General features: G+C 47.3%; 1 protein-coding gene across 1 annotated transcript; it reads left to right on the forward strand.

Annotated features, from left to right (window-relative positions):
* The first annotated feature begins 427 nt into the window (after positions 1-427).
* On the forward strand, positions 428-26,595 carry Rimkla (ribosomal modification protein rimK like family member A). The gene is made up of 5 exons (XM_041652372.1): positions 428-724; positions 12,788-13,018; positions 16,028-16,114; positions 20,931-21,134; positions 22,817-26,595. Exons 1-5 carry the CDS (start codon positions 562-564, stop codon positions 23,269-23,271), a joined length of 1,140 nt encoding a protein of 379 aa, XP_041508306.1. The 5' UTR covers positions 428-561; the 3' UTR covers positions 23,272-26,595.
* Positions 26,596-27,617: the final 1,022 nt, after the last annotated feature.

Genomic DNA, 27,617 nt, shown 5'->3' on the forward strand with positions numbered 1-27,617 from the left:
AGTGTAAGAAAACGAGACCCCGAGAAAAGCATAAGCATCTTTAAATTATCTGAACGAGAGGCTACTAAGACCCAACTACCTACACCTCCCAGCCCAGGTTGTAGGCCAAGATTAGAGCAGACAATCGCTCTTCTAAGGGTGAAGTCCAGCAGCGGAGCCTGGCTGTGTGACCTTGCCAGGCTGGGAGTCGTCTTTGGAAGACGCTGGTGGAGCATCTTAGTCTTAACTCTCTGGGGGAGCAGCGCCGCGCCCACCCCGCCTGCAGCTCTTGGGCTCCGGGGGTCGCGGGGGAGGGGGGTTCGTATTAGCCCCGCCCGGCCGCCGCTGGCTGCGCAGCTCCGCAAGCTCCCGGCCGCGTCCTCCCCGGGCGCTGCGCCGCGCTGATTGGCTGGGCGGTGGCGGTAGCGGCGGAGGCGGCGGCGGCGGCGCGAGGCGAGCGGGCGCAGTCTCCGGCCGGAGCTGCAGAGGCGCCTGGCGCACGGCGCGAGCGGAGCCGTGGTGCTCGCCCGGGACGCGCCAGGGGGTCGCGCGGGCGGGCGGCCGGCCGCCGCTTCGGTCGCCATGTGCGCGCAGATCTGGCTGCTGACCGACCGGCTCATCCGCGAGGACTATCCGCAGGTGCAGATCCTGCGCGCGCTCCGCCAGCGCTGCTCCGAGCAGGACGTGCGCTTCCGGGCCGTGTTCTTGGACCAGATCGCCGTCACTGTCGTCGGCGGCCACCTAGGTGAGCTCTGCTCCGGAAGGGGCGGGAGGGGCGCTGGGGTCCCGGGAGCCAGCGACTCTCTGCGTTGAGCCCCTCTCAGTATTCCCCTCTTTTCAGCACGCTGAGGTCAACAGTAGAGAAGATGCTAAATTCATTTAGGAGATGGGTTACAGGGGCATTCACATTCACCTGAAGCTAAAGGCACCAGATCTCAAATTGTAGATTCTCCGTGCACAGGTACCCTACCAGACTGGACTCAGAAATGAACCCAGAATTCACAAAATTGTTCTTAGGGTAGATGTTTGGGAAACTTTTCGAGCGGTATTGTGTGTATCACTGATGAATGCCTCAAACTGGGAGCCTAATTATGGGAGCAGCTGAGCAAGGTTGGGATCGTCTCTGGAGTGTAAGGGGAGAGAGAATGGAGACATTTGGCAATTTTCATCAACTCGTCCTCCTTCCTAAACCTCTTAAATTCTGATTCCAAAATAGTCAGGTACATGCCCTTCAGACTTTCTTCATCCTTTCAGTGCCCGGTCCAGGGGAATTGAGGGGCTGGCCATAAGCTATGGTTATCATCCCTGATTCCTCTCAAAGTGTTCTGTTTTCAGATGTTCATAATGTTCTCATACAAGCCTGTTTTGTATAAACAATCCATGACTTTGTGAACTCGTGTTCACTGGCTTACAGTCTGTGTTCTCAGCAAGGCCGCAGAGGTGGCCTGTTGTTTCAGGGGATCTGAGGTTGCAGAGGGTTTGACCCTCTTGGATACTTCTTGATGTGCTATTCATATTTCATCTTTCTCTAGCTGGGTAGGAGCCCCTCAGCAAGGGACAGGATTCCAAATTATGAACAAACTACTTACAAGTGAGATTTTGAGTACATGTCCCTAAGTGAAGTAGCTCGGTGGAACATTGTTCATTCATAGTATTTAAACCTTCCATATGTAGGATCAGATTGCATGTACTTTTGGAGAAGAATACACAAGCATTAGACACCTCACATTTCAAAGAGGAGTGGTTAAGTGTACAGAGAACCATCTCCCAAACCTCATTTCCTGAGCAGAGAACCTAAAGAACTGTGTTCATCTCGCAGCTTTCTGTTGCCAAGTGTCTTGGCTTTGCTTTGTGCAGGTCACTTTGACTTTGATTTGGGTTTTGTTTTGCTTCTCACGTTTAATTTTACGTGTCTGGGTAATTTGTCTCTCTCTCTCTCTCTCTCTCTGTGTGTGTGTGTGTGTGTGTGTGTGTGTGTGTGTGTGTACCATGTGCATGCAGTGCCCGTAGTGGCCAGAAGAGGGTGTCATATCCTCTGGTACCTGAAGCTACAGATAGTTGTGAGCCACCATGTGGGTTCTGAAAATCCAACCTAGGTCCTCTGGAAGAGCAGCCAGTGCTCTTAACCACTGAGCATCTCTTCAGCCCCCATCTCTTTGAATCTTGTGTCTCATATTCGAGTTGAGGTTCTAAGCTTGAAAAGTCCATACTTTCGTTTCCATAGTTAAGTGAAATAATCAGTTATATTTTGGTAATCTGAATTAAGTCATTAAAATATACATCTCTTCACTCTCAAGATGAGTTTGCTTGTTTATTTTATAGCTTGTAAAGATGTCATTTTGAGATATGGTAGTCAGATTTTCTTATTATTTGTCAGACTTTACAGACACATCATCAATTCAGAAAATGCTCGCTCTGTGTAACTAAAGCTCCATTTTAAAGATTCAGTTGTAAGAAAAGTGAAAGTTAAATCAGTGATTCAGAAAACACTTAAACAATTAAGTGGAACTCATGTGTGGAAATATCTGTACTCACAAACGTGTGATTTCCTTAGAGCTATAAGAAATCTATGGTTTTTGTTGTTATTGTTGTTGTTTGTTTTTTGTTTTATTTATTTATTTGTATTTTGATACAGGGTCTCACTAGGTAGATAGACTTGGCTAACCTGGAACTTGCTATGTAGATCAGGCTGACGTCAACTCACAGAGATCCACCTGCCTCTGTCCCCCAAGTGCTAGGATTAAAGGCGTGCGCCTGCACACCTGGCTCTGTGGTGGTTATTTTTACCTCAGTGATGCACCCTAACCGACCTAGATTTGGATGGGACTGAAGCGGTCCTAGCGGAAACCTCCCCTTTTAGACTCTGCTGCATGAGCATATGAAAGCTCATCTACTTCCTTTTCTTTGAGAGTCTGCAAAACCTTTAATCATCCAATAAGTGTTTATTTTCTTAAACACAAAATGGTAAACAAGACCAAAAATGCATATAATTAATAAGAACAACAGTAATCACAGTCGTAGTAGGGTACTTACACATACACACGTGATTTGTGCTAGGTCCTTTTTTACTTGTTAACTCTCATCAACATCAGTGAGGTCATCGTTCATACTGCACCGGCTGGGAATGACAGCCGTCCTCTTGGGTTTTTCTGGCTTTTCATGTGCTGGCTGATGCTGGCTTCACTGCTGTCCTGTGACTTGGGCTTTCACTACAATATCAGTCTGAGGTCCCATCTGGTTCCTCCCAGATGGTAGGCTTCCATTCATCCCTCAAATCTAGCCTAAGTCACTGTGTCTCCTGGAGTCTTTTCCAAGATCCCTGCCCTATCCCCATGGAGACACGCTTCTACCTGCCTCCAAACAACATCAGAGTAACACACTTTGGGTTTTACTGTAATTTATCTGTATACAAGGCTTATATCCCCCTAGATGTAGGGTCCTTCAAATATTTGTTCCATGATTAGTCCATAGTAGGCCTCAGATAATGTTTGCTGTCTAATTTGAAGGATGAGGCTTACACTGTAAAGTACACAAGACTTTTATGTGTTTAGTGCCTATGTTTAAGGGGATCATGATTAGATGTGTATGTTTTTATGGTGAGCTGTTATATGAAGACAGGTTTACTAATGATAGTTGAGCTTTCTGACCATTCTCAGTCAGAATCATTTGTTGACTCGGGAAAAGGATAGATAATAAACGGTATTATCCAAGAGGGAAAGTTTGACCCGGCCCGGGAAAGGGGGCCGTGCTAGCCTTTGTCTCCTAGGAGCAGCATGATTCAGCATTCCTTCTGCTTTCAGAGCTCCAAGCTTTGGTGGCCATATCTTTTTATTTATTTATGTTTGTGCAGTCCTGGGGGTTGAAGTGAGGGTCCTGAGCCTGCTAGGCAAGTGACCTCCCACTGGACAGCTCCCTGCCGGGAAGCGCTTTCTAGGTCAGGTTCCCTTTTATCTGTGCTACTAAAAATTTCACTCGGGGCTTGATTCACAGGCTAGGCAAGCACCCCGCTACTGAGTTACGTGCCTTGCCTTTTGTCTTTTGATTTTTTATTTTAAGACAGAGTCTTGCTTTGTTTCCAGTTTACGCTGGCCTTGAATTCAAGCTCTTTCTTATCTGGCCTCTGTGAGACCCTGTCTTAAAAAAAAAAAAGTGAGGGCAGGGGATACTGATCGTGGTCTTCTGTGCCTTTAATCCTAGTGCTTGGGAGTCAGAGAGGCAGGGGAGTCGATGTGAGTTTGAAGCCAGCCTCATCTACAGGAGTTCCCGGCCAGCCAGGGCTACAAACTGAGAAACTTTCCCCAAGAGAAGTAACTCAAGACTTCACTGTCAGCAAGTGATAATCAGTTATGTTGGGCTGAGGATTGAATAGAAATGACGAGTCCTTATTCTCTTTAATTTAGTATTACATTTTAATGTATATTTTATTCTTCACAGCACTCTAATTTCTCCATTTTACCCACGTCGTTCAGCAGATGCTTACTGAGTAGTGTGTCAGGCAATGTGCTAGAGATGTAGGAACAGACATGTTCCTCACTAATTTGTGTGTTAGTGTCTGCTGACTGTATGTAAGGTATTGTTCTGGGTGCCTGAACAACAGCACTGAAAGTCACTGCCTCTCCAGGATTTTACGGCCTATACTGAGGTAGACTATGAACAAGGTAAGTAGACTACACAGACTATTTCTTTTTTTTTTTTCGAGACAGGGTTTCTCTGTAGCTTTGGTGCCTGTCCTGGAACTGGCTCTTGTAGACCAGGCTGGCCTCGAACTCACAGAGATCCGCCTGCCTCTGCCTCCCGAGTGCTGGGATTAAAGGCGTGCGCCACCACCACCCGGCTTACACAGACTATTTCTGAAGAGGCTAAAGGGGAAAAAAGCAGGAGGTGGAGAATGGCTGCAATATTAGGGTGACTGGGGTGATCTGCAGCCACGGGTGTTTAGTCAAGAGCTAGAGGCCGTCAGGAAGTATACTGTTTGGTTTTGTTTGTTTTAAAGTGTCTTTGATGGGGGGGCTGAGAGCTGCACTTATCTGTGGGTATACAGATTACTATCTAGAAAGCCCTTTGGAATTACATTGGTTTAGGAACGTGGCTGTAGCAGATTCTCTATCTAGGGTCTATGACCTCCCTAACTATGGGTAAATGACTAAGTTTACAGTACCAGTCCTGAATTTCCTTCTTTTGAGTATGTTTCAGTCCATTTAGACAGCCTTTGGTTACCGCCAAGATGAAAGTGGCACTGTTACCCCCTTGGGGTCGTCTTTGGTCTGCTCATTGTTGTGGTTGTTGGCTTTACAGCCGGGCAGGAGGACTTTTGATTACATTTTTCCCTGGACAGCCCATGTAATGCCTTCTGATATTGTGAGAGCTAGTCCTTTAGGAGCAGACTTACAGGTCAGTTCCAACTCAGTTCCTCCAGATTCTGTGTCTGAAGTGTGTGGACTCTTCAGTTGTCAGGTCTTACCTTCAGTTCTGGGAGGCAACCAAGAGCAGTGATGACAGCCTGTATTGATAGGGGTCTCCTGGAGTCCCATGGCCAAAGATTTGAAGGGAGGTTTCCCGTGTTTGGTACTGGAGCGTTTGCTCTTATGGGTAGGAATATTATCACCCATGTGGCATAACTCTATTTGATGTGTGTGTGTGTGTGGATACACACACACACACACACACACACGTTTTAGGTGAGTGTATAAAACAATGTTTCCCTGTGGCTTTTCCAAACATCCTTAATGTTTAGCTCTCTGTCCCCATTTTTCCTCTCTAGTATCCTCCCTCCTCCCTCCAACCCCAGAAAGTGCACTGTTTAGCTGTAGAGGGCAGAATTGCCCAGTCAGGAAGGAGCTTTGAGGAGGCCATTGTGGACGAACAGAGGGAGTAAGAGGCGGACGTGAGGAGAAGAGGTAGAAAGTTGGGGTGGGGGGTGAAGATGAGCAGCGGCACAGGGCCTTGTGGGTCAGTGGTGGACACTGGCTTCACTCATGATGATGGTCTGGCAGAGGTGACAGTGAAAAGACGGGGGACCAATGCATGGCAGTTCCCAGTGTCCACTGTGAAGAGCAGAGCGGGAGTGGAGCGAGAATCCGTTCTTGAAAGACTTTCTTGTAAAGGGAAACCAAAGGGGCACCTTCAGGCAAGAGGCTTTACCTATGGAGGAAGAAACTGGCTCGTTTATACGCATGATCCAGTGGAAAAGGAGAAGCTGCATCTCTGCATCCACCGGGGATAACTATAGGTAGAGAAAACAGGGTCCAGGGATGGGCTCTGGGAACATGGTTCTGGGCGCTCAGGTAGCCATGTTGAGAACAGGCTGGTAGTGGTGAGGGCTGAAGCAGAATCACCTAGTGGGCTTGGCAGTGTGAATGAGAGGTGGACTGTTGGCATGATTTCTGGGAAGGAGGTGGAAAATGACGGTTTTGGATGAATTTGGAAGGCAGGGTTGTGGTTCGTCTACTGGATCAGATATTAGAGCGGGTGGAACGCCCTTCAAGGAAGACTGCCCGAGCAGCTGAAACAATAAATGTGCCATTTACTGCCGCATAAGGGATAAATGCGGAGTGGGTTAGGGAAGGTCTAGTGTCTGCGATGTCCGTGTTGGGGGCACGGACTACCAAGCGAGCCGTGTCTGCTAGAGACTGGATGGCAGAAGAGAGGCCCGGCTCGGAGATATCGAAGTCAGTGCATGTGTCTGCAACCCATCCCCAGCCGAGGCAGCTTAGACAGCTTCAAAGAGAGAGCTCTGGAACACTCCATGGGGGTGGAGGTAGCCAAAGGAAGAAACCCTGGAGAGGATGGTTTCCTGGGTTGTTCAAAATGAAAGCTGTGCTCAGACCACATCAAATACTGCTGTAGGTCAGATTTTAAAGAAAAGGAAGGGGAACTGATTTCGCTGTGGACTGGCGTGGACTAAGGGCTTTCAGTGTGTGATAGACAGCAGAGGGTGGAAGGGTTTTTTTTTTTTTTTTTTTTTTTTTTTTTTTTTTTTTCAAGACAGGGTTTCTCAGTGTAACAGCTCTGGCTGTTGTGGAACTCACTTTGTATATGTAGACCAGACTGGCTTTGAACTCACAGAGATCCACCTGCCTCTGCCTCCCAAGTGCTGGGATTAAAGATATGTTCCACCACCTCCTGGCAGGATTTTCTTTCTTTCTTTCTTTTTCTTTTTTTTTTTTTAAATTTTTTTCCAGCAGGATTTTCTTATAAAGGGTAAATGAAGATAGCATGCAAAGAAGTTCAAGAGGAAATAGGGATGGGAGTCTTCTCTTTTTAAAAGTTTATTATTGTTTTTAATTATGTGTCTACGTGTGTGTGTGTGTGTGCGTGTGTGCGCGCGCGCGCATAGGATCCCATAGAACTGGAGTTGAGCCCCCCATCCGAGTGGCCTTATCCACTGATCCATTTCTCTAGCCCCCAAGGGGCTTTTCTTAAAGAAATAATGACAGTTGTATGCTGTGTCCATGGCTCAATAAAGAGGAAGAACCCAAAATCTGGGGAAGGCTGGGTGGTGCTTTAGTGGGTGAAAGGGCAGGAACCCACTGTATCCATCCAGGGGTTACTCTAGGGATAAGAGTGGCGAAGCCATCTAGAGGAGGGAAGATAATCTGGATGTCACAGACTCAGAGGGGGCAGATGTGACCGTGGGAGCTTTGAAGAGTTAGTTAATAAAATGATTGCAGCTGGCCTTCCAAGATGACTCTGAGACTAGCAGACTTGTGTGTGTTTCTCTAGGTATGTTCTATTGCAAAAGAGCACCCAAGACCAGGCTCGTCATTTATCCAAACAAGCAATAGGCGCAGGGCCCTTGAAAGAGAGTGGCTATGGGTTGGATGAAGACATGAAGGAAAGTGAGGGTAAGACGTGGCGGTGGGGGCAGTGAGAAGATGGGGAGGTCTTTGCATGGTAGCTCCCATTGCGGTTGGAGTGGGGCTGGAGTGGGGCCAGAGGGAGAAGCAATCTGGAAAGCTGGAAGGTGGTGTTTATAATTGTGAGACTGCAGGGTGGCCATGGTGAAATGGCAGGCAACATCCTTAAAGGAAAAGCTCCAGAAACCAAAGTGCCCGGCCATTGGAAGGATCCTTCACAGGGACAAGGACAGTCCCCGTATTTATTATAATGGGGGAGTCAGGGAATGGGGTTTCAAGGGTAGTCGGGGTGTGACCCTGGGATGATGTGTGAATTGGCGAGTCGGGATGGTTATGGCTTGTGAGGGGGAGGATGCTCTAGAAGGTAAAATGAAGAGCAGGCAACACATCAACCCTATGTCTAGGGCTAGGATCTCAGGGGAGAGAGTGAGAAACAGCCTCGGGTGGACGGCAAATGGGGAAGCAGAGTCACTGGGAAGAGAAAGTGATTCAGAAGAAAAAATGTCTTAGTTTGCGCTCCTTTGTTGTGGTAAAGACCACGACCAAAAGCAACTTGGGAAGGAAAGGGTTTATTTGGCTTACATTTCCCAGGTCATGGTCCATTAGGGAAGAAAGTCAGGGCAAGAACCCAGGGCTTCTTTCTTCTGGAGGTGGAGCCTGAAGCAGAAACCACAGAAGGGGCTACTTACTGGCTTGCTCTCCGTAGCTTACTCAGCTTGTCGTTTTGTTTTTAACTTTTTCAAAGATTTGTTTTTATTGTTTTTAATTGTGTGTGTGTGTGTGTGTACTTGTGAGTGGGTGCCCACAGTGGCTAGAGGAGTTGGCTCACTCTGGAGAGGGAGTTAGAGGCAGTTGCCAGCTGCCTGATGTGGCCATCAGAAGCGGAACTCAGGTCCTCTGGAGGAACAGTATCTGCTTTTAGCTGCTGAGTCAGCTCTCCATCAGCTGGCTTTTTCTGCAGTGGAGGACCACCTGCCCAGGGTAGCCCCGCCCCTAGGGGATGGCTTTCCCACGACAATCATTAGTTAAGAAAATGCCTCACACACTTGCTTACAGGCCAGTCTGAAGGAGGCACATTTCCAGTTGAGGTTCCCTCTTCCCAGATGACTCTGGGCGCGTCAAGTTGATGAAATATTAACTGGTACAGAAAGGAAGGCTCACCAAGAAAGGTCGACAATGGAATTTAGAGCCCATTGATGTGGTTCAAGAAGAGGCAGCAAAAATGAGCAGGGACGGAGGGTAGGACCAGAAAAGGTACTGTAAGGGCTGGGCTGGAGCTCTGTGGCAGAGTTCTTGCCCGGCATGCGTGAAGGTGCACAGCTGGGGTAGGTGGGGGTGGGGAGACTTGGGAAGCTCTACCTTAGAATCATGATTAGTTTACTGCACAGCTGGGCTCTACCGCCGTTGTAGCGGACATGGATGTGCTACTGTACACAATAATGCAGGAGTTTACTTCTGCTGAATTTAATTCACCCTAATACAGGTTATAGAAGCGGATTTCTTTCTAAGGAGATGTTACTCTGGTTTTCTGTCATTATTGTTGAGTCTTTTGTTTGTTTTGTTGTTGTTTTAAGACAAGGGCTTACCATATAGCCTAGGCTGGCCCCAAAACTACGATTCTCCTGCTTCAGCCTCTGCAATGCTGGGATTACAGTTATGCTGGTTAGTTGATTTTTTTGTTTGTTCGTTGTTTTGTTTTATCAATTTGACACAAGCTAGAGTAATCTGGGAAACGGGAACCTCAGTTGAGTGAAGGCCTCAATCACGTGGTCTATAGGCAAGTCTGTGGGGGTATTATCTTGATTAATGAATGGTGGGATTGGGGGGCTAGCCTACTGCCAGCGGGTATTTCTGGTGATCCTGGGAAGTATAAGAAAACAGGCTGAGCAAATCATAGGGAGTAGTCCTCTGTCCTTCAGTGTGCCTCCAGATCACCCAGAACACTCAATGTAGCATAAATATTATGTAAGTAATTGTGGATTCTTTGTGGAGTTATTTTAATGTGGGTGGGATTTGAACCCAGGGCCTTTTGCATAAATGGTGAGTTATCTACTACTGAACTACATCCCCCCAACCTTGGAAATGGTTGCTCTACTATATTCATATTGTTTAAGGAATAATGTCTAGAAAAAAAGTCTTAGCATTTTCAGTGTGGATACAAATTAAGTTTTTCCAGTGCTTTCTATTTGCAGTTGCCTGGATCCATTGATATGAAACGTGTGGATACATGGAGCTGCTGTAACCCCAAACCCAACATGTCCCTCTGCACAGGGATAGGCAGCAGCATAAGCAGGATCAGACCTGTCTTCATGCCTGGCAGAGCCGTTTGGGTTCCGCTTTAACCCGTTGCCTTCTCCGTTTATTAAAGGCCTCAGTGGGAATGAGCCAGGCCCAAAGATTTACCTTTGGAGAAGAGAGATGAAGTCCTGGTAAGACTTCCTAGGTGTCTGTACCGCTGCTTCTAGAAGCTGAGCTCTCTGTGCACTGTGGTCGGTATTTCCAGAAATGGACTGAACTCTTTTCTTCCTGTGTGAAAATCTGTTTGTCCGTGGGCTCGAGCTGGGATTTAAAAGCTGGATGTTCCCCTTGCTTCTGGCTTCTTTAGGTCGCTTTTCTGTTGCCAAGCTGTGTTCTCATTGAGTGAGAAAAAAAAAAAAAGTTGTCCTACCTTGCTTATTGGAATGTCTGTGTCTGACAGCGTCAGTGCCTTGTGTGTGTGGCATTTTGTTGATTTTCAATGTGTTTTTGGCTTCTCTGTCTCACTGCATAGTGATGTGTTGGGCATTCTGTATCTGTTCACCATTTTGATCAGTGTGGATACCTTTCTTTTTCTTCCAATTTTGCCCTGTCTTCATTTTCCAGCTACTTGTTCCGAGGGCTGAAGGAAGAGGGGTTTTTTAAAAGGCAGGAAAGGGAGCTATAAACCAATCCCATTTCTGGTGGCCAAACGAAGCGAACCCAGCTGCTTTTTATAGACCAGCCCTGAGACACTTCTGTCTGCTGGGCTTACCACATCCGCAGAAGTGCTGAGAAAATGTGACTGTCCCTATCTGTCCACACCTTAAGGTGCTCAATGAAACACCTCCTGCAGTGGCCAACTCAGAAGTTAGGTCCAAACAGTCCTTTTTGTGAATTTGCTTTTTGTTTGCTAGGTTTTTGTTCCAGAGATTTTTCTTCTTCTTTCTCAGCATAGAACTTCGATATTGCTATAGTTCCTGTTGTCATTGCCAGGTAGCCCAAGCTGTCGTTGAATTTGTCATCCTCCTGCCTCAACATCCCAAGGGCTGAGATTGTGGCTATGTGCTACCATGTCCACCTCCCTCACCCCATCCCAGGTGCTGGGTGCACCGTAGATGCTGGGTGCCTAGAGTCAGACAAACCCTAGGATGCCATGGCTGAGAGACACCAAGCAGTTTGTATGGGTACCTCTACTCCTTGTGTTCCCTCTGTCCCATCTTTGAGTGCCCACTCCATTCTAAAGGAGTGGAAGAGTATCTGAAATGAACTTAGTGATGCCTGAATCTGTCTTCCTGCCACTTCTGTTCAATTTAACAAAGATCAAGTGCCTACCAAGCACCAGGCACTCTTCCAGGGAATGGAGTCAGCACAAAACATATAGACAAAAATCATTTCATGGCTAGATCTGCCCCTTGGTGCCGTGCAAGGCAAGCCCAAGATTCCTTCTGTGCAGAAGTCCTTCAGTAACTTGTAGGTGCTCAGGGTTCTCTTGAGTCTTAACATCAAGTTGAGCCCTTGATTAATCCAGGGTAAGGCTCTTCTCGCGCGTGTCTGTTACAGGATCTTTCAATAAGTATCATCTAATAAATATTGAGCTCAATATTTATTAAGTATTGGATTGATTTTTTTCATAGGCATTTTTAACTTTGGTTTTGTTATAAAGACACCTGAAAAAAACATTCTGGAAAATTAAGATAAAGAAAAAATGCAAAGAAGAGCTGGTCATAGGAGCTCCTTTCTAAATCCTGTCACTTGGGATACTGAGGCAGGAGAGTGTTGCTCTGAAGCAAAGCCACATGGGCTACATCATGAGTGCCAGGCTAGCCAAGGCTACATAGCAAGACCCTGTCTCAAGAAAAAAAAAGGGAGAAAGAAATTACTTGCAGCCCCATTCTCGCTGTTAAAATGTGTATTTTTCTCTTTTTCCAACCCACATCTGTTTACATAGTTGGGAACATAATGGATTAGTTATTTTGAATCCTGAGGTTGGTGGGGGACAGTGTTGGAATTCTCCCCCCCCCCCCCCAAATGAGTTCAGACTGAGCTGGGGTTGAATTTAGGCCTTGCACGCATCAGGCAAGCACTTCACACAGCACCGCTAGAGCTCTGTTCCTCCATCTAACATTGGCATTTGCATAGATGAAATGTAGCTGTGTGTTGATAATTGTTTAGGGGGGTGTGGTGTAGCATGGGCCTGGAATCTCAGCCCCCGAAGCAGAAGAATTTTGAGTTTGAGCTAGTCTGTGCTACATCATAAGATCCCTTTTTTTTTTCTTTCTTTTTTTAATGATGAGATGGAAGTGGTTGCATACACAGTGTTTCAGCCAGTAGATTTGCTGAGGTTCAGTTCCTGAAGAGTGTAGGGATTCCAAAAATGGGCAGCATTGATGTGTTTGCTTCCAAGCCAACTGGCCCCAGAGCAGTCCTGCCTCAGGGAAGAAGGGTCTGACCACAGCTGCGCTGTGACTTCTCTAACGTGCATCACTCTGGTGTGTTGCATTCTTTCTCTGCTCATTCCCTGTATCACAATCACGCTCTGCCCATTTGTTGGAGGATGGTGCTGTCTTCTGCCTTCTTACTGCCTACACCAGCATACACCAGGATGCCCATGTGGCTGTCTGAGGCTCTCTTCTGGCCAGATGAGCTCTGGAAGCATTTCTTCCAGTTGACAAAGCACTGGCAAGTGCGGAGCTCACTCTAGCCCTTGCTTGCAGGCCTGCAGCTAAGCCAGAAACCCCTGACCACCTTCCCCGATGTGGTGGTCGTCCGATTATCCACGCCCTCCGTCCAGTCAGATAGTGAAATCACCATCCTGAGGCACCTGGAGAAGCTGGGCTGCCGCTTGATCAACCGTCCTCAGAGCATCTTAAACTGCATCAACAAGTTTTGGACATTCCAAGAGCTGGCTGGACATGGGGTCCCCATGCCAGACACCTTCTCCTATGGTGAGTCTCCCCAAACACATCACTCCTTTCCAAAACACTGGTGTGTCTTCTCCCCGCCCCACTCCCCCCCACCCCTCCCCAAGCCTCCCTGTTTCTCTCTAGTTGCTTTTTCCCCTGAATCTGCCTGCTTACCTTTGGGGAATTAACATATTGACCTCTGGCTAATCCTTCTGTGTAAACTGCCTCGGCCACTTTCTGTTTCTAGTCATTCAGTAAATATACACCAGCCACATAAGAGGCTGGCTTAGTCACTGTCCTATGGCTGTACAGAGACACCATGACCAAGGCGACTCTATAACAGAAAGCATTTAACTGCGGCTCCTTTACAGTTTGAGAGGTTTAGTCCATTATCGTTGTGGTGAGGACCGTAGCAGCAGGCAGGCAGACAAGGTGCTAGGGAAGTAATTGAGAGGGCTACCTCCTGATCGGCAGGCAAGGAAGGAGACAAAGCCCAGTCCTCCACGCTTCCTCCCACAAGGCCACACCTCCTTACCTCCTTATCCTTTAAATCCTATCAAAGAATCCTCCCACTCCCTGGTGACTAAGCATTCAAATATGGGAGCTTAGAGAGGACATTCTTATTCAAACCACCGCAGACACTCAGTGCTAGGGCCGGACTGGCCTCAGAAACAAAAGGCCACAAATACACAGGCAATTTCTGTGCAGTAAGGTCAGTGTTTAGGTGAGAGAATTATTGCCTTTGGGTGGTCTAGTTCATTGGAGAGGTCTGAAGGGCAGACTTCAAGGACCACTTCCTTAAAGAGGTAGTAGCATTAACTCAGCTAAAGACAACCTGTGAAAAGCAGGGCCAGGAATAGAGAGCAGGAAAAGGGCCAGAGGTAAAGAGAACACTATTAGCTGCAGAAGGTTAAGGATGCTCGAGAGAGAATTGAGGCCTTAGACGGGAAAGATAAAAAAAGATACAGCAATGCCAAGGAGATAGTGGTGTCTCGGGACTAACACCACTTCTGTCAGGAAGTACCCAATCAGAGTCACCCCGCAGGTCACTTTGGCCACCACACGGAGAGTAATTACACAAGACAAGGTAGAGACAGGGTAGACAGTGGTAGGCTTCTTCAGGGAATGAGGAATGGTGTTACCAGCTTGTAGATATGCGAGCAGAGTCAGGAATGGCAAGGGCAACAGGCATAATAGAGCAGAATGACTGTCTGGGGCCAAGGGGAAGGTGACAAGGTTCTGGCTTGGGTCACCAGGTGCCAACACAGTCATGGACTGAACTGAAAATAGGAAGAAGCAAACTGGTTGTCAGGTGTGTAGCTGGCAGGGGAGATGGTTTCGGTGGAGAGCTTGGTCCGTTTGAGGCACTCACAGTCTGTGCAAGGGAAGCTGCTTGGGAGGTGATGAGCAGCGGGCTCTGAACGGCTGGGAGCGAGGAATTGGAAGCCCCCGTTATGCTGAGTGAAGTGATGGGCATAGGAGGTTGTGAGCGTGAAGGATGAAAAAACAGAGGGCTAAAGGGACCCTTAAGGGATCTGACATGGAATGCTTATGTTTTATATATTTATTACAGTGAAAAGATAAAATTGAGCTGTATGTGGTGACACATGCCTGTAATCCTGGCACTTGGGGGGCTGAAGCAAGGAGGACCATAAGTTTGAGATCAGCCTGGGTGCTGTGAAGAGACACTGTGACCACAGCAACTCTTAGAAGGGAAAACATTTAATTGGGGCTGGCTTACAGTTTCAGAGGTTTAGTCCCTTATTGTCACAGCGAGAAAGAAACATGGCAGCATGCAGGCAGACATGGTGCTGGAGAAGGAGTTGAGAGTTCTATATCTTGATCAGTAGGCAACAAGAAATAAACTGGGCTGCACTGGGCATAGCTTGAGCATTTATGAGACCTCAAAGCCCACCTCCACAGTGACACACTTCCTACAACAAGGCCACGCCTCCCAGCAGAGCTACTCCCTTTGGACCAAGCATTCAAACACATGAGTCTAATAGGCCATGCCCATCCAAACCACCATACTAGGCTACAAAGTGAGATCATCTCAAAAAACACAAAAGAGTAAAACAAAATAAAATCGAGGGGGGAAAAAAAGAGAGAGTCTTTTAGGGAATGGATGAAGAAATGCTTATAAAGGGAACTAGGTAGGTGTGGTTTGAGAAGCGAGGGGAAAGCAGAGAAGTCACAGAGGCCAGTGGGAAGGATGACATCATCAAAAGCTCACATGGTCAAGAAGACTGCTTCCGCTCAGTGATGGGGAGAGAAGCCACCATAGGAGGCATGAAGAACTGAAGGGGAGTGAAGAGATGGAAACCTCTGACTCCCCCAGCAGCTAGGTGGTGGGTAGCAGGGTTGTCATTAAGGGATGGTGTGGGCCCAGCAGCAGGACTTCATTTGTTTAGGATGGGAGCGAGTTGATCCCATGAGGAAACATGAGTGGAGATGTAGAAAGTAGAGCCAAAAAAGACCATCGTGATGGCACAAGACCTCCTAGAAGTTGCCTACTGTTGCCTGCTACATGGCCCTCTCCACAGCTTGGCATTTTCCTGCTTCAAGGCCAACAGAAAACTCTGAAGTTTTATTTCCTTTTAAAGGGTTCATCTAATTAGAGCAGGTCTACCCAGGATCATTGACCATCCCTGCTTTGATGGGCACAAGGGTAATAGATTATTCGATCATCTGTGTTCTCATAGTCGCTGGTCTCCCTCCCACTCAAGAGAAGGGACTGCATAGAGGAATGTTCTCCTGGAAGGGTAGGTGCCTGGCACGGCATCCTATGATTCTGCTCCCACAGACATTGCGAAGGAACTGACTATAACAATGCCATAATAACTAATGTGGCATTTCCGTGTATATAATGTGGCTTGATGCTGGTAGCAGCTTTCCTCTGTGCCTGCCTTGCACATTACAGATATCTAGTTCATGTCTACCAGGTTTGGATGGATTTGACTAGGTTTCACCAGAGCATTCTAAGGGGGCAAGTGCTGGGCCAGCCTCTGCTCCATTGCCAACACTTTATTGACTCTCGCTTTTTCTTGGCAGGTGGGCATGAAGACTTTTCTAAAATGATCGATGAAGCGGAGCCCCTGGGCTACCCAGTGGTGGTGAAGAGCACACGGGGACACCGGGGTCAGTGGTGCTGCTGGGAAGTCAGTCCGTGTACCTGTGGTTCTGGGTACAGGGATGCTGTGCACACTCAGAGTGTGTTCTGTCACTGACAGTCCCCTTTCTCCTTTTGTTAGACTCCCATCTCTCCCGAATTCCCCTGAGCAGATTTAGATTCTCAAGTTCACAGCCAGCACGTCTGTGCTTTCTCTGGAGTAGATTCTCGGAAACAGATCTGTTCTCCCTCTCCCAGTCCCCACATTACCTCTTATACCAAGCCCACTTTCTCATCATGGCGCCAAGGCCTGTGCAGATGGCTGTTGTCGGGTCTCTGTCCCACCCGGTCCTGTAGCCATTCAGTCCCAAAGAAATACACAGAGGCCGACATCAGTGAGGCATTCTCATTTTGCTACCCCTGCATCTCGGTGATGACTGCAGACTGAGCCTTTTCTCTTCCAGAATTCTATTCTGGTCGCCCTGCCTATACTTCCTGCTTGGCTACTGGCCAATCTGTGTTTTATTAAACCAGTACAAGTGATAAATCATACAGGGTGCAAGACCATTGTCCCACAGTATTTTTTTTTTCAAAACAAGAGCTCTGAATCTAATCTCCTTTGTTTAGCTTTTTTTCTGACCATTATTCATAACAACTTGTAACCAGCACTCTAGACAAAGACAAACATCCATAATCTATTTTTGGGGAATATGGGAGTAGTTTTCCGGGCTACTTCCTGATGATTTGGGATGCTAATAATCTTATGGGGACCTAAAGAAGATTTAGGATTATGGTCAAGTCCTTACTGGAATATTCTTTGAGGCTGGATCATCTTAGCCAGCAGTCTTGAGGCTGTTCTGGGTGTAGAACTCAGAGGAAACCCCAACAGAGGTACTGTGAAATGTTGGATCACCTGGGCCATTCGCTCCTATCTGAGATTTTTCAGGGGTCTTCCTTTATCAAACCTGATTTTTCTTAACCCAGAATGAATTCACAGCCTCTCATTTCCTATGGAAACAAAAGCAAAAATCTCTTCTCCGAAGTAGCATATCTTTTGACTTAAATTTTGAAGTCAAAGCATTTTCCAAATATATGGGTTGGATTAACCCAGCAGCATTTTTAATCAAGTGTCTTTTAGCAGCTGTTGCTCCTTTCTCATCCATCAAACAATTCAAAGACAACACAATAACATACAGTATCCAGATTCTCTATATTTTTCATCTTTATGTGGTTTTATTTTAAACTCTTATTTCTTTTATTTATATTTTTAATTTTTAGTTTTTTTTTTTTTTTTTTTTTTTTTAGTTTTTCGAGACAGGGTTTCTCTGTAGCTTTGGAGCCTGTCCTGGAACTAGCTCTTGTAGACCAGGCTGGCCTCGAACTCACAGAGATCCGCCTGCCTCTGCCTCCCGAGTGCTGGGATTAAAGGCGTGCGCCACCACCGCCCGGCAATTTTTAGTTTTTTTGAGACAGGGTTTCTTTGTGTATCTTTGACTATCCTGGAGTTCACTCTGTAGACCAGACTGTCCTTTAACTCACAGAGGGGGTCCACCTGCCTCTGCCTCCCAAGTACTGGAATTAAAGGTGTGTGCCATCACACCCAACTACTCTCTTTCTTTTCTTTTCTTTTTAAGGACTTTATCCTTTCTCTTTTTTCTTCCAAGCCTACATATATTTTTAAACACACTGTAAATTGTTTAGAGGGTTTTTGTTTGTTTGTTTCTAAATCTATATTTACTATTTATCTCTCTCTTTTTGACCACATGAGTCTTTAATTTACCAAGCGATATGGGTAGGCTTAAAGCCATGGCTTTGATGACTGGCTCCACCCCATTCCATAGCTTTCTGAGAGTCTAACTTCATGGCGGAGGTCCTGGCAGAGCCATGTTTATTGCCATAACTCTATGGAGTTTCAAGGTCCCTGTTACCATCAAGAAGCATCCTTTTGGCTGTTTGTAAATACCGCTTAAGTGTTTGGTGGTGGGACCTCTTAAAAGAGCTGCAAAAAACTGAGTCAGGAAGCCTCTCTTAAGTGAGATGCAATTGCCTCCAGCAAACAGAGCCGACCCGAGAAAATGCTGCTACCCAGAAGTTGTGCTTAACTTTGTTCTTTTGTGTCTAGAATTAATTTCCAAGCTCTCTCAGGTTTTATGTGGATGTAGTTGCCCACGTTGGTGCCATCCTGTTGACAGAGGTTTCTGTCCCACCCAGTCCTGCAGCTGTTCAGTCCCAAAGAAACACACAGAGGCCTCCATTAATTATTAACTGGTTGGCCTATCAGCTCAGGCTTTCTTATTAACTAGCTCTTACATCTTACATTAACCCATAATTCTTGGCTGTGTTAGCCATGTAGCTTGGTACCTTTTATCAGTGAGCTATAGTGACTGTATCTGAGAGGGCGTAGTACCCTTGGGCTCTAGGCTTCTGGGGCAAGATGCATACTGACCGTTGTTGTGACATAGATACCCAGAGAAACAGTAAATGCTTTCAAACTCATGTTAGTACAGCTTGTGAACAGACATGTCCACGGCTCCTCTGAGCCTGAAGAACAGGGGAAGCTTACTCAACCCTTTTCATCTGTGCTTTTAAACTTTTAAAAAAGTTAATTAATTGATTCCTGTGTGTATGAGTGTTACCTGCATATACCTGTTTTCCACATGTATGAATACCTGTGGAGGCCAGGGTGGATGTTGTATCCCTTGGAACTGGAGTTACAGACAGTTGTGAGCCACCTTGTGGGTGCTGGAACTTGAACCTGTGTCTTTGAAAAGAGCATCTATTACTATAACCACGAAACCATATCTCATTTCTGTTTTTAAATCTAGGCTATTCTATTCCGTTCACACACACAGACACGCACAGACATGCACACACAGACACACATGCACACACAGACACTCTCCAGTGAACACTGACCGCACACCTAACTGCACAGTCCCTATTACTTGCCACTTGGACGTCTTCAAATAACTTGCTTCCTCTCCTCAAATTTCATCAGGTGTCTGGAATTCCATCACTTTAGGAGTGACTGAATGTTATGGTTTGTTTTCTTTTTACAGTACTGAAGATCGAAGTCAGGGATTTTGGTGTGCTTGTTAAACATTCTATCTTTATGCTACTTTACATACATGCATGCATACATACGTATATACAGCTCTGAATGCTGGTTGTGGTTTTGGGAGTTGCTTTTCAGTTTTATGAGCCGTGTGTGTGCATGTGTGTGTGTGTTCATGTGCATGGGTATGTGCCTACATGTCATACACAGAGCCCATAGGAAGGTGCCAGTATCTCCTCTTTTTTCAAGAGCCCAAAGCTGTTCCACTTCCCTTGTGGTGACAAGGAAAGCTGGGTAAACGATTTGTTTTCTGTTTTTGCCTAAAAGAATGCTCAATCATGCATGCTCATGCTGGATTTTCAGGGCAAAGCTGTTGGGAACGCTGCTCAGACCTGTTCACTGAGATGCAGGTTTAGATAGGAGGTGCCGGGGGCTTGCAGGGGCACAGTGAATCGAGCAGCAAGCAAGAACTTCAGAGTCCAGAGGAATGCTCTCCCAGAGCACCACAGAATGGAGCCATTCTCGGTAGGATAAAGTGAGGATGGCCAGCTAAGAAATGTCATCCACTTAAAAGGAAGAAACAGGAACTGGGGAGATAGCTTCATTGGTAGAGTACCCGCTGAAGGATGAGGATCTTGGCTTGGCTCCCCAGTACCCTCATAGGAAGCTAAGTGTGGCGGTGTGTGCCTGGACCCCTGGCTCTGGAGATACAAAGGCAGGAGGATCATTAATCTTGCCTCATTGGTGAGCTCCAGGTCCCAGTGAGAAACCTGTGTCAAAAAGTAATGTGGAGGAGCTGAGGAGATGGTGGAGATGGCGTGGTAGATGGAGCACTTCCTGTGCAAACATGCGCACCTGAGTTTGAAACTTCAGCACTCATGGCAAAAGCTGGGTGTGGCTGTGTGTGCCCCTAACCCCAGTATTGATAGTGGTTGCTGGTGGCCAGCTAGCCAAAACAACTAGCTTCTAGTTCAGTTAAAGACCTTGTCTTGGTGCAACAAGGGAAAGACACCCAACACCTTCCTCTGGCCACCACATTTATGCATGGGTGCACATACCTTCATGCTCACATGTATGTACTATACGTATGCCACACACACACACACAGGAAGGTGGGGGCAATAGAAGGCACCTGACATTGATCTCTGACCTCCAGCCCATGCCACACACACAAATGAAAGAAGGTGTCTGCCAGAGGTTCCCTCCTGTGAGCCCTCAGGCCGGTCTTGAGGCAGTAGCATGGACCTTGTGGGCCTCTTACTATGCTGTGGTTGTCCTCTTTGCAAAACTCTCAAACCACACTTGAGATTCTAAACTGTATTCAATTAATTATGTTCTGTAAACACAGATGAGTGTCTGCCCTGTTTACTAAGCCCAGTGTGGGGTTTAGAGCAGAGAGAGAGAGAGCACTAGACACAGGCCCTGTGGCACCTTAGGGTGATGGGAAACACTGACTGTAGGTGTCTTGAGATCTTGTCCCTCTTTCTGAGTTTCTGTACTACTTTATAGTTGCATTTTCAAAAAGAAGCAGGCTCAAGTCCCACCCTGTAACAGCATTTTGGGGAGCTAGGAACATGGGTGCAGAGGAACATGAGATGGTGAGGTGAAAATCTGAAAGGAAAAAAATAAGTTTCAGCGCTCTTTGAGAAGAAAGAGTCTCAGAGAAATGGGAGGGGCCCATCCAGGGGAAGTTGAACCTGTTTGGGGCAGGGAGGCAGGCCGGGGAGGTAGGACCCCAAAGACCGGCCGACAGCTTCTCCAGCTCTCGCTCTTTGTCTCTCTTCTTGAAGGAAAAGCTGTTTTTCTGGCCAGAGACAAGCATCACCTCTCTGATATCTGCCACCTGGTCCGCCATGACGTGCCCTACCTGTTCCAGAAGTACGTGAAGGAGTCGCACGGGAAGGACATCAGGGTGGTGGTGGTGGGTGGCCAGGTGATCGGCTCCATGCTGCGCTGCTCCACCGATGGCCGCATGCAAAGCAACTGTTTTCTAGGTAAGATGGGGAAGGCTGGAGGGCTCTGACCTCACTGGGCTCTGTGGCCTGCCCAGTGAGCGATCTCTACTCCTGGGTCAGACCTTCTGCTGATTGTGGATCTCACAGGAAGTCAAGGGCTGGGCCAGAAGACACAGTCCTGGGTGTCAAGACACTGAACGAAGTCTGACACCTTGTGTATAGATGTTAGGACTCGAGGACGGGTTGCCTGGGGAGTGACGGGAGGACCAGGGAAAAAGTCCATTTAGTAAGGCCTGGAAGGCACCAGGAAGGAGCTGAGGAGACTGCTTTGACAACTACAGCCACTCAGATGACCAAAGGCCTTTCAGGTGTGGCCGTCCCGCGACCCTGAGAGCCCCAGAAGCTGAGTGCAGCCCAGTGCAAAGCACAAACTTACTAAAACATCAAGATTTTTTTTTCAAAAATTTTTGGGGTATGTGTGTGTGTGTGTGTGTGTGTGTGTGAGAGAGAGAGAGAGAGAGAGAGAGAGGGAGGGAGGGAGGGAGAGAGACTGACTGACTTGATTGCAGTGAAGCAAGGCTGCAGTCAGGAGGACCTTGTATTTGCTCTCACATTTTAATTGAAGATTTTCTTCTCTTCTCATGCACAAAGCTGCCAGAGAGCTGCAGTTTTTATTCTGGCTGAGTGCAGAAGCCCCATCCCTTTAGCCTTCTCGGAAAGCTCGTTCTCTATCGCGGGAACAGAGACAATAACAAGAGGGACATATCAACGTCCTCGTCCCTATCTCAAAACTATGGTCAACCTTGGTGAATGAGTTTGTGTTGGTAATTTGGAAAAAGAAAGCAGAAAAAGAAAAGCCCTATGTTTTTTTTTCCGGACTCAGCAGATGCATGCCCCAAGTTCATTGACTGCCCAGTAAAGGGGCTCATTTGCTGGTTGGGTCTCGCTTGACTAGAAGTCCCCAAGCACCCCATCTCATCTTCAGTGGAGTCCAGACAACATATTATGAATCAGTTCTTGCCTGGGGCTAGCACATGGCCCAGAAGCTGTGAGATACTCTGGCCACACAGGCATGTGCAGAGCTGCATGTGGATCCTTGTATGTGTGGATACACGTGATGTGCGAAGACCCCAGGTTGATAGTTTATTATTATTATTATTTATTATATTCCTTTTTCTGGTACTGGGCGTTGAACCCAGAGCCTTACACATGCTGGATAGGCGTCCTGACACTGATGCTCAGCCCAGCATTACTAATGATTATAAAGTATGTTGTTCCTATCTACTATATGATAGGTAGATTATAAAGTATGTTGTTCCTATCTACTATATGAAAGGTAGATTATAATTTTTCATTTCCCTAACAGCCATTTATTGAATACACACTGTGTATCAGGCACTGTGATTTTCTAATATTTACTTTTAATTTTTATGTATGTGGGTGCCCATGGGGACCAAAAGAAGACATTGGAGTCCCTGGAGTTATAGGTAGTTGTGAACCACCTGAAATGGGTGCTGGGAATCAAACTAGAGTCCTCTGGGAGCTCAGTCGATGCTCTTAACCACTGAGCCATCTCTCCAGCCCCAACGTTCTAAAATTTTAAGTAGCACTGAATAGAAGTACTTGTGTCGCTAGCCCTCCGTCACCGGTCTCCTCTCTCTCCAAGGGTCATCAGCGAGTGTGGCATTTGTCACCTTCGCATTGCTGTGCTTTCTCCTCAGGTGGTGTGGGCGTCAAGTGCCCACTGACAGAGCAAGGCAAGCAGCTGGCTATCCAGGTATCCAACATCCTGGGCATGGATTTCTGTGGTATTGACCTTCTCATTATGGATGACGGCTCCTTCACGGTGTGTGAGGCAAATGCCAATGTCGGCTTCCTAGCCTTCGACCAGGCATGCAACTTAGATGTGGGGGCGATCATTGCAGACTATGCCATGTCCTTGTTGCCCAACAGGCAGACGGGGAAGATGGCCATCCTCCCCGGACTGTCAAGTCCCAGGGAAAAGAATGAGTCAAATGGCTGTGCTCCGGCTCAGGGAGTTGAGAATGTCTATACCATCAATAATGGGTCTACCTCTAGTGAGAGTGAACCTGAACTGGGAGAGGTCCGGGATTCCTCAGCAAAAACGATGGGGGTCCCACCTCCCCATGTTGCCCGAGCCTGGTTACAACATTAACAGAATTGCTTCGGAACGCCAGTGAATTCCTGCTTTTTCTTTTCTTTTTTTTTTTTTTTTGGCAGCATTTAAACCAAATCCTCCCGCTTCCCTGAGTAGTGTCCAGTGAGTAAGATCTGGACTAATGAGATTTCATTTGCACAGAAACTAGAAAATCCTGTCTAGGCACTCAGCATTCTTTCTAACAACGGTTTGAACAAATAGCCTAGCTTTGTGGTTTTTATGAAGACTCATATATAAAAAAACATAGTCACTAAGAACAACATCCCAAATGGTCTACACGAGACCAATGTCTACTGTAAGCACTTGGCCGGAGTGGTAGTCTTTAAGGTTCTGACTCTGCTGCTGCTGTCCCAGCCCTAGCAGCAGCAGGCATGAGCTTGGCTCCCAGAAACAGTTCTCACATGCATCCAGGAGATGGAGGCATGTGCAGGCAGGCGGGATGCTCAGAGAATGCGATTAGAGGATGTCTCTGCTCCCCCTCCCCTGTCCATCTTATCACACTTCTCCAGCGCTCAGGAGCTCCTCGCCAGCCGTCTGACCGAAGCGCTTTCCCAAGGTGAGGTGGAACGTTCTTTGACCTCATCGGTTGGCATGTGTCCTACTTTGTAACAGGACATTTCTACAGATGGCTTTGTCACTCAGACTTCATACCCCTGCTTCACCGAATGCCAGCTCTAGCAGCTTCACGCACCTTTGCTGCCTTTGGCCTCAACTGGAAACGCATCTGGATGAGCTATGGCCACACAGTTTGTTTCTTGTGCACCAGAACCCAGCGCTACGGACTTTTCTTTTCAATGGACTCTGCTCACTCGTCGTCTGGAAACCAGTGGGATTTTACTACAGAAAGCGACTGGACAATGACTATTCCCACTCCCCCGCCTTCTGGATGTTCTGCTCTTACCTAGACTCCAGGAACCCATTCTTACCCTTTTTTCCAAATTGGGGAGACGCAGGTATTTGTGGAGGGGTGAGTGGGGCTATTGTAGACATGATACCAAATGCTTCCCATTTTAACTCTTCAAGCAGTAGATGAGATCTTTCTCTTGGGAGAAATTGTGGAGGTAGAGTTTTGTGTTCCTGCTTATAGGAAGTCTAACGGAAGACAAGCAGCGACCAAATGCTCCTGAACAGGTGCATCCCGGTCTCACCTCACTGCAGTTACCTGGGAGGCCGCCCTTTTGAGCCTCTATTGCAGGTGCCAAGAATATTGAGGATTCCTATTTGGGATGACCTCAGAAGCCATCAAAGGAATGAGGCCTCATAACTATCAATGGGCCTTGTTTAGTTTCTTTTACCCTCCCCCAACTCCTGCTACCTGCCAAGGCAGTGCCAGGTCTCACCACCCATTGCGTTTGCCAGATAAAATGCTCTTTGGCTATTAAATATTTTAGACCTACCCAAAAAGGACAAAGATTTGCCCACTCTGAGGAAACATACAAGCTGACAGTTTCCCAAGACAGTTGTAGAAATGCAAGTTGGGTCTACTACACCGGAATAAACACACTTTCCTTAAGGTGTCTACTTTGAAGGCAGCAGCACCCGAGAGTAAGTGCAGGCACACAATTCCTAGACTTACTCTAAGTGTAAAGTGTGTGTAGTCAAAACTGAAACATTTTTTTCCGCAACACATTTAAATAGAAATTGGCCTTTAAAATAGGGTAGTTAACACCAGATTTCACCAAGCAACAGTCATACAAATGAACAATGTGGTGCCATGCCATAGAGAGGCCCCACCTCACAGCCGTCGTGTCTATGCAGTCTCACCCTGGATATACGCCACTGAACTAAAACCCGCGTGATGTGTCTGTATGGTTGAAAACCGATAACACTTCACACTTGTAGACTAAGAACCATATCCTCTTACCACTCAGGGCTCAGGATGGCTTTAGAAGAAGGCTAATTATGTTCTCTTGCTGCTGGAAGTGGTCAGATGTAAGCCAAGTGTTGGCCCCTTGGAAGCCACACTCATGCATGGCCACTATCTAGTGCGAGGCTCCTCTCATTGGTCTGAGTCCACTAAGGCCCTGGGAGAGGAGCTCAGACTGTTCCCAGATTCCTTTGCCAAAGGAGGCCCGTTTCCCAGCTGGGAGAGATGTCTGTCATTGGTGTCATTGCTCCTACTAACCCTGCCTAGAGGCAGAGAGAGCTGACTCACCTGGATCCTAGCCCTGCTCCAGGATGTCCATCCCACAGCTGGCCGAGGACAATTATTTGAGTCTCAGCTCGGTGGCCCAGCCATTCTTGCCACAGCTGCCTACCCTTGCTGTAAAGAACATGGGGAAGCAGAACCAGAGTCTGGTTCTGGTTCTGCCAACACAGCTGACCACCTGAGCTCTGTCTCCGTAGTTCCTCTCTGCAGACAGGGAAAACGGCCTATTACATTACCTCTTGGTGCACTCTGAGGTTGGAGTGAGTTAACAAGCACAGCTGTGCATTTATGGGAGGTGGGGACAGACACCTCCTACACGTAGCTTTATGTTTCTTATCACTCCTCTGTGAGCTAAAAGATGAAGAGACTTAAATTCTTGACATTAGCCAACTCAACAGTAGTATGGGCCCAGAAAGAGTACAGCTTTTTAGAGGCCTTCTAGCCAGAGGTACTTCACTACCTGAAAGAAGTAAGGCTCTTGGGATAGCCTGAGAACCTGGATGTATCCTGTCTAACCTGAAACCCTTGACTCATGTATACCAACACCAAGTCTTCCACTGTAACACAGATTCGGGGTGTGTATATGGTCTTCCCACTGTCTGGTAGCAACATCTTGAAACTGGTCAAAACTTGAATGTTAATAGTTCAGTCACTCAGAATATACACGATTCTGCACTTGGGGAAAAAACGTCTTCAGTTGTCTTGTCTGAGTGTGCGCAGGGCGAACGGAAGGTGGGCTGGAGACCTTAGGTCTTTAGAATGTGAGAAACGGCCTACGTGAATCCTGGGCCATCAGTGTTGCTGGCTCAGCACTCCCACCTGGGCATTCTCGGGCCAGACAGGCCAGGGTGTGGAGGAAATCGGGATCACTTGGAGCTCTATAGGGAAAAGGAGGGGAAATGGACACCCTGTAAATACAGGAAAGATGGAAGCCGCTAATTTGGGAGACAGACTGGGTTCTAGGACAGACCAAGTCCCAGCATACCGTGTACTTGTCACTGCTCTCAGAGTTCATGTTCTTAAATCCTGATAGAAATCCTGGTGGTGTGACTGGAGAGATAGCTTGGTAGTTAAGAGCACTGGCTGGTCTTCCAGAGGACCCAGGTTCGATTCCCAGCACACGCACACACGCGCACACCCACACACACACACAACTATAACTCCAGTTCCAGGGGATCCGACACCCCCTTCTGGCTTCTGCAAGCACTAGGCACACACATGGCACACACACACAGACAGACAAAATACCCATACACACAAAAAATTAAAATATAAAAAAGAAGGGTTGTTGAAAAAATCCCTGATGTTGCTGTTGGCTTAGGAACTCAAGGTTCATACGGATAATTGCGTTAAGAAATGCCTTAGTTACTTTTATGCTGCTAAGATAAAACATCGTGACCAAAGCAGCTTACAGAGGTAAGAGTTTATGTGGTTCCAGCGGGGCCATCACACCAGGGCAGCGTGACAGCAAGCACCAGCTTGGTGGCAGGAACAGATGAGAAATCTTGAACTGCAAACAGGAAATGGAGAGATTGTACCAAAATGAATCCTCAAGATCACCCCCAGTGACACACTTCCTTCAACAAGGCCACACTGCCCAAGCCTCCCCAAAGAGCCACCAACAGGGGAACAAGTGTACTAATGCCGAGACTTATGGAGGGACAACTCATTCAAAACATCACAGAAAGTTTTTCCCTAAGGGAGCATCCTGAAGACAGACTGTTCTAACCCTTTCCTCCAACAAAGCCAGTGACTGTTGCAAATCTGTGAACCCTGGCACCTCCTCTCCTAAGGTCCGCGCAGCTCAGTCTGAACTCCCTTCTTCTGAGCTTTCCCATTTCCTCCTAAAGATGCCTTTCCTATGCCGGCAACACTTAGGGCCACCACAAAGCTAGCTTTCCATCCCCATTCGGTAACCTCGGTAACCTCTCAGACTCCAGTGTAACATTAGAAAGGCACACCAGAGAGCCAGGTTGGAGACGAGTATGTTCCCCATCTTGTGGAAGTGGATCTGAGTTCCAGAAGCCAGGAACACAAGGCTAGACCTAGCATACTGCCACAGGCGAGTCTTCCTCCACCTGGCTAGCGCTGTCTGCCAACCCACCCTCTACCCTTTCCGTTCAGAAGAGCTGGTCAAGCACCGTGATGTCAGTGAGCCAGCTGCCCGGGCCTCAGCACTCCTGTGGGTGTGTGG

This window comes from Microtus oregoni, unplaced genomic scaffold (genome assembly GCF_018167655.1).
Source record: "Microtus oregoni isolate MIOR12 unplaced genomic scaffold, Mior012 000005F_ref0000423, whole genome shotgun sequence".
NCBI lineage: Eukaryota > Metazoa > Chordata > Mammalia > Rodentia > Cricetidae > Microtus > Microtus oregoni.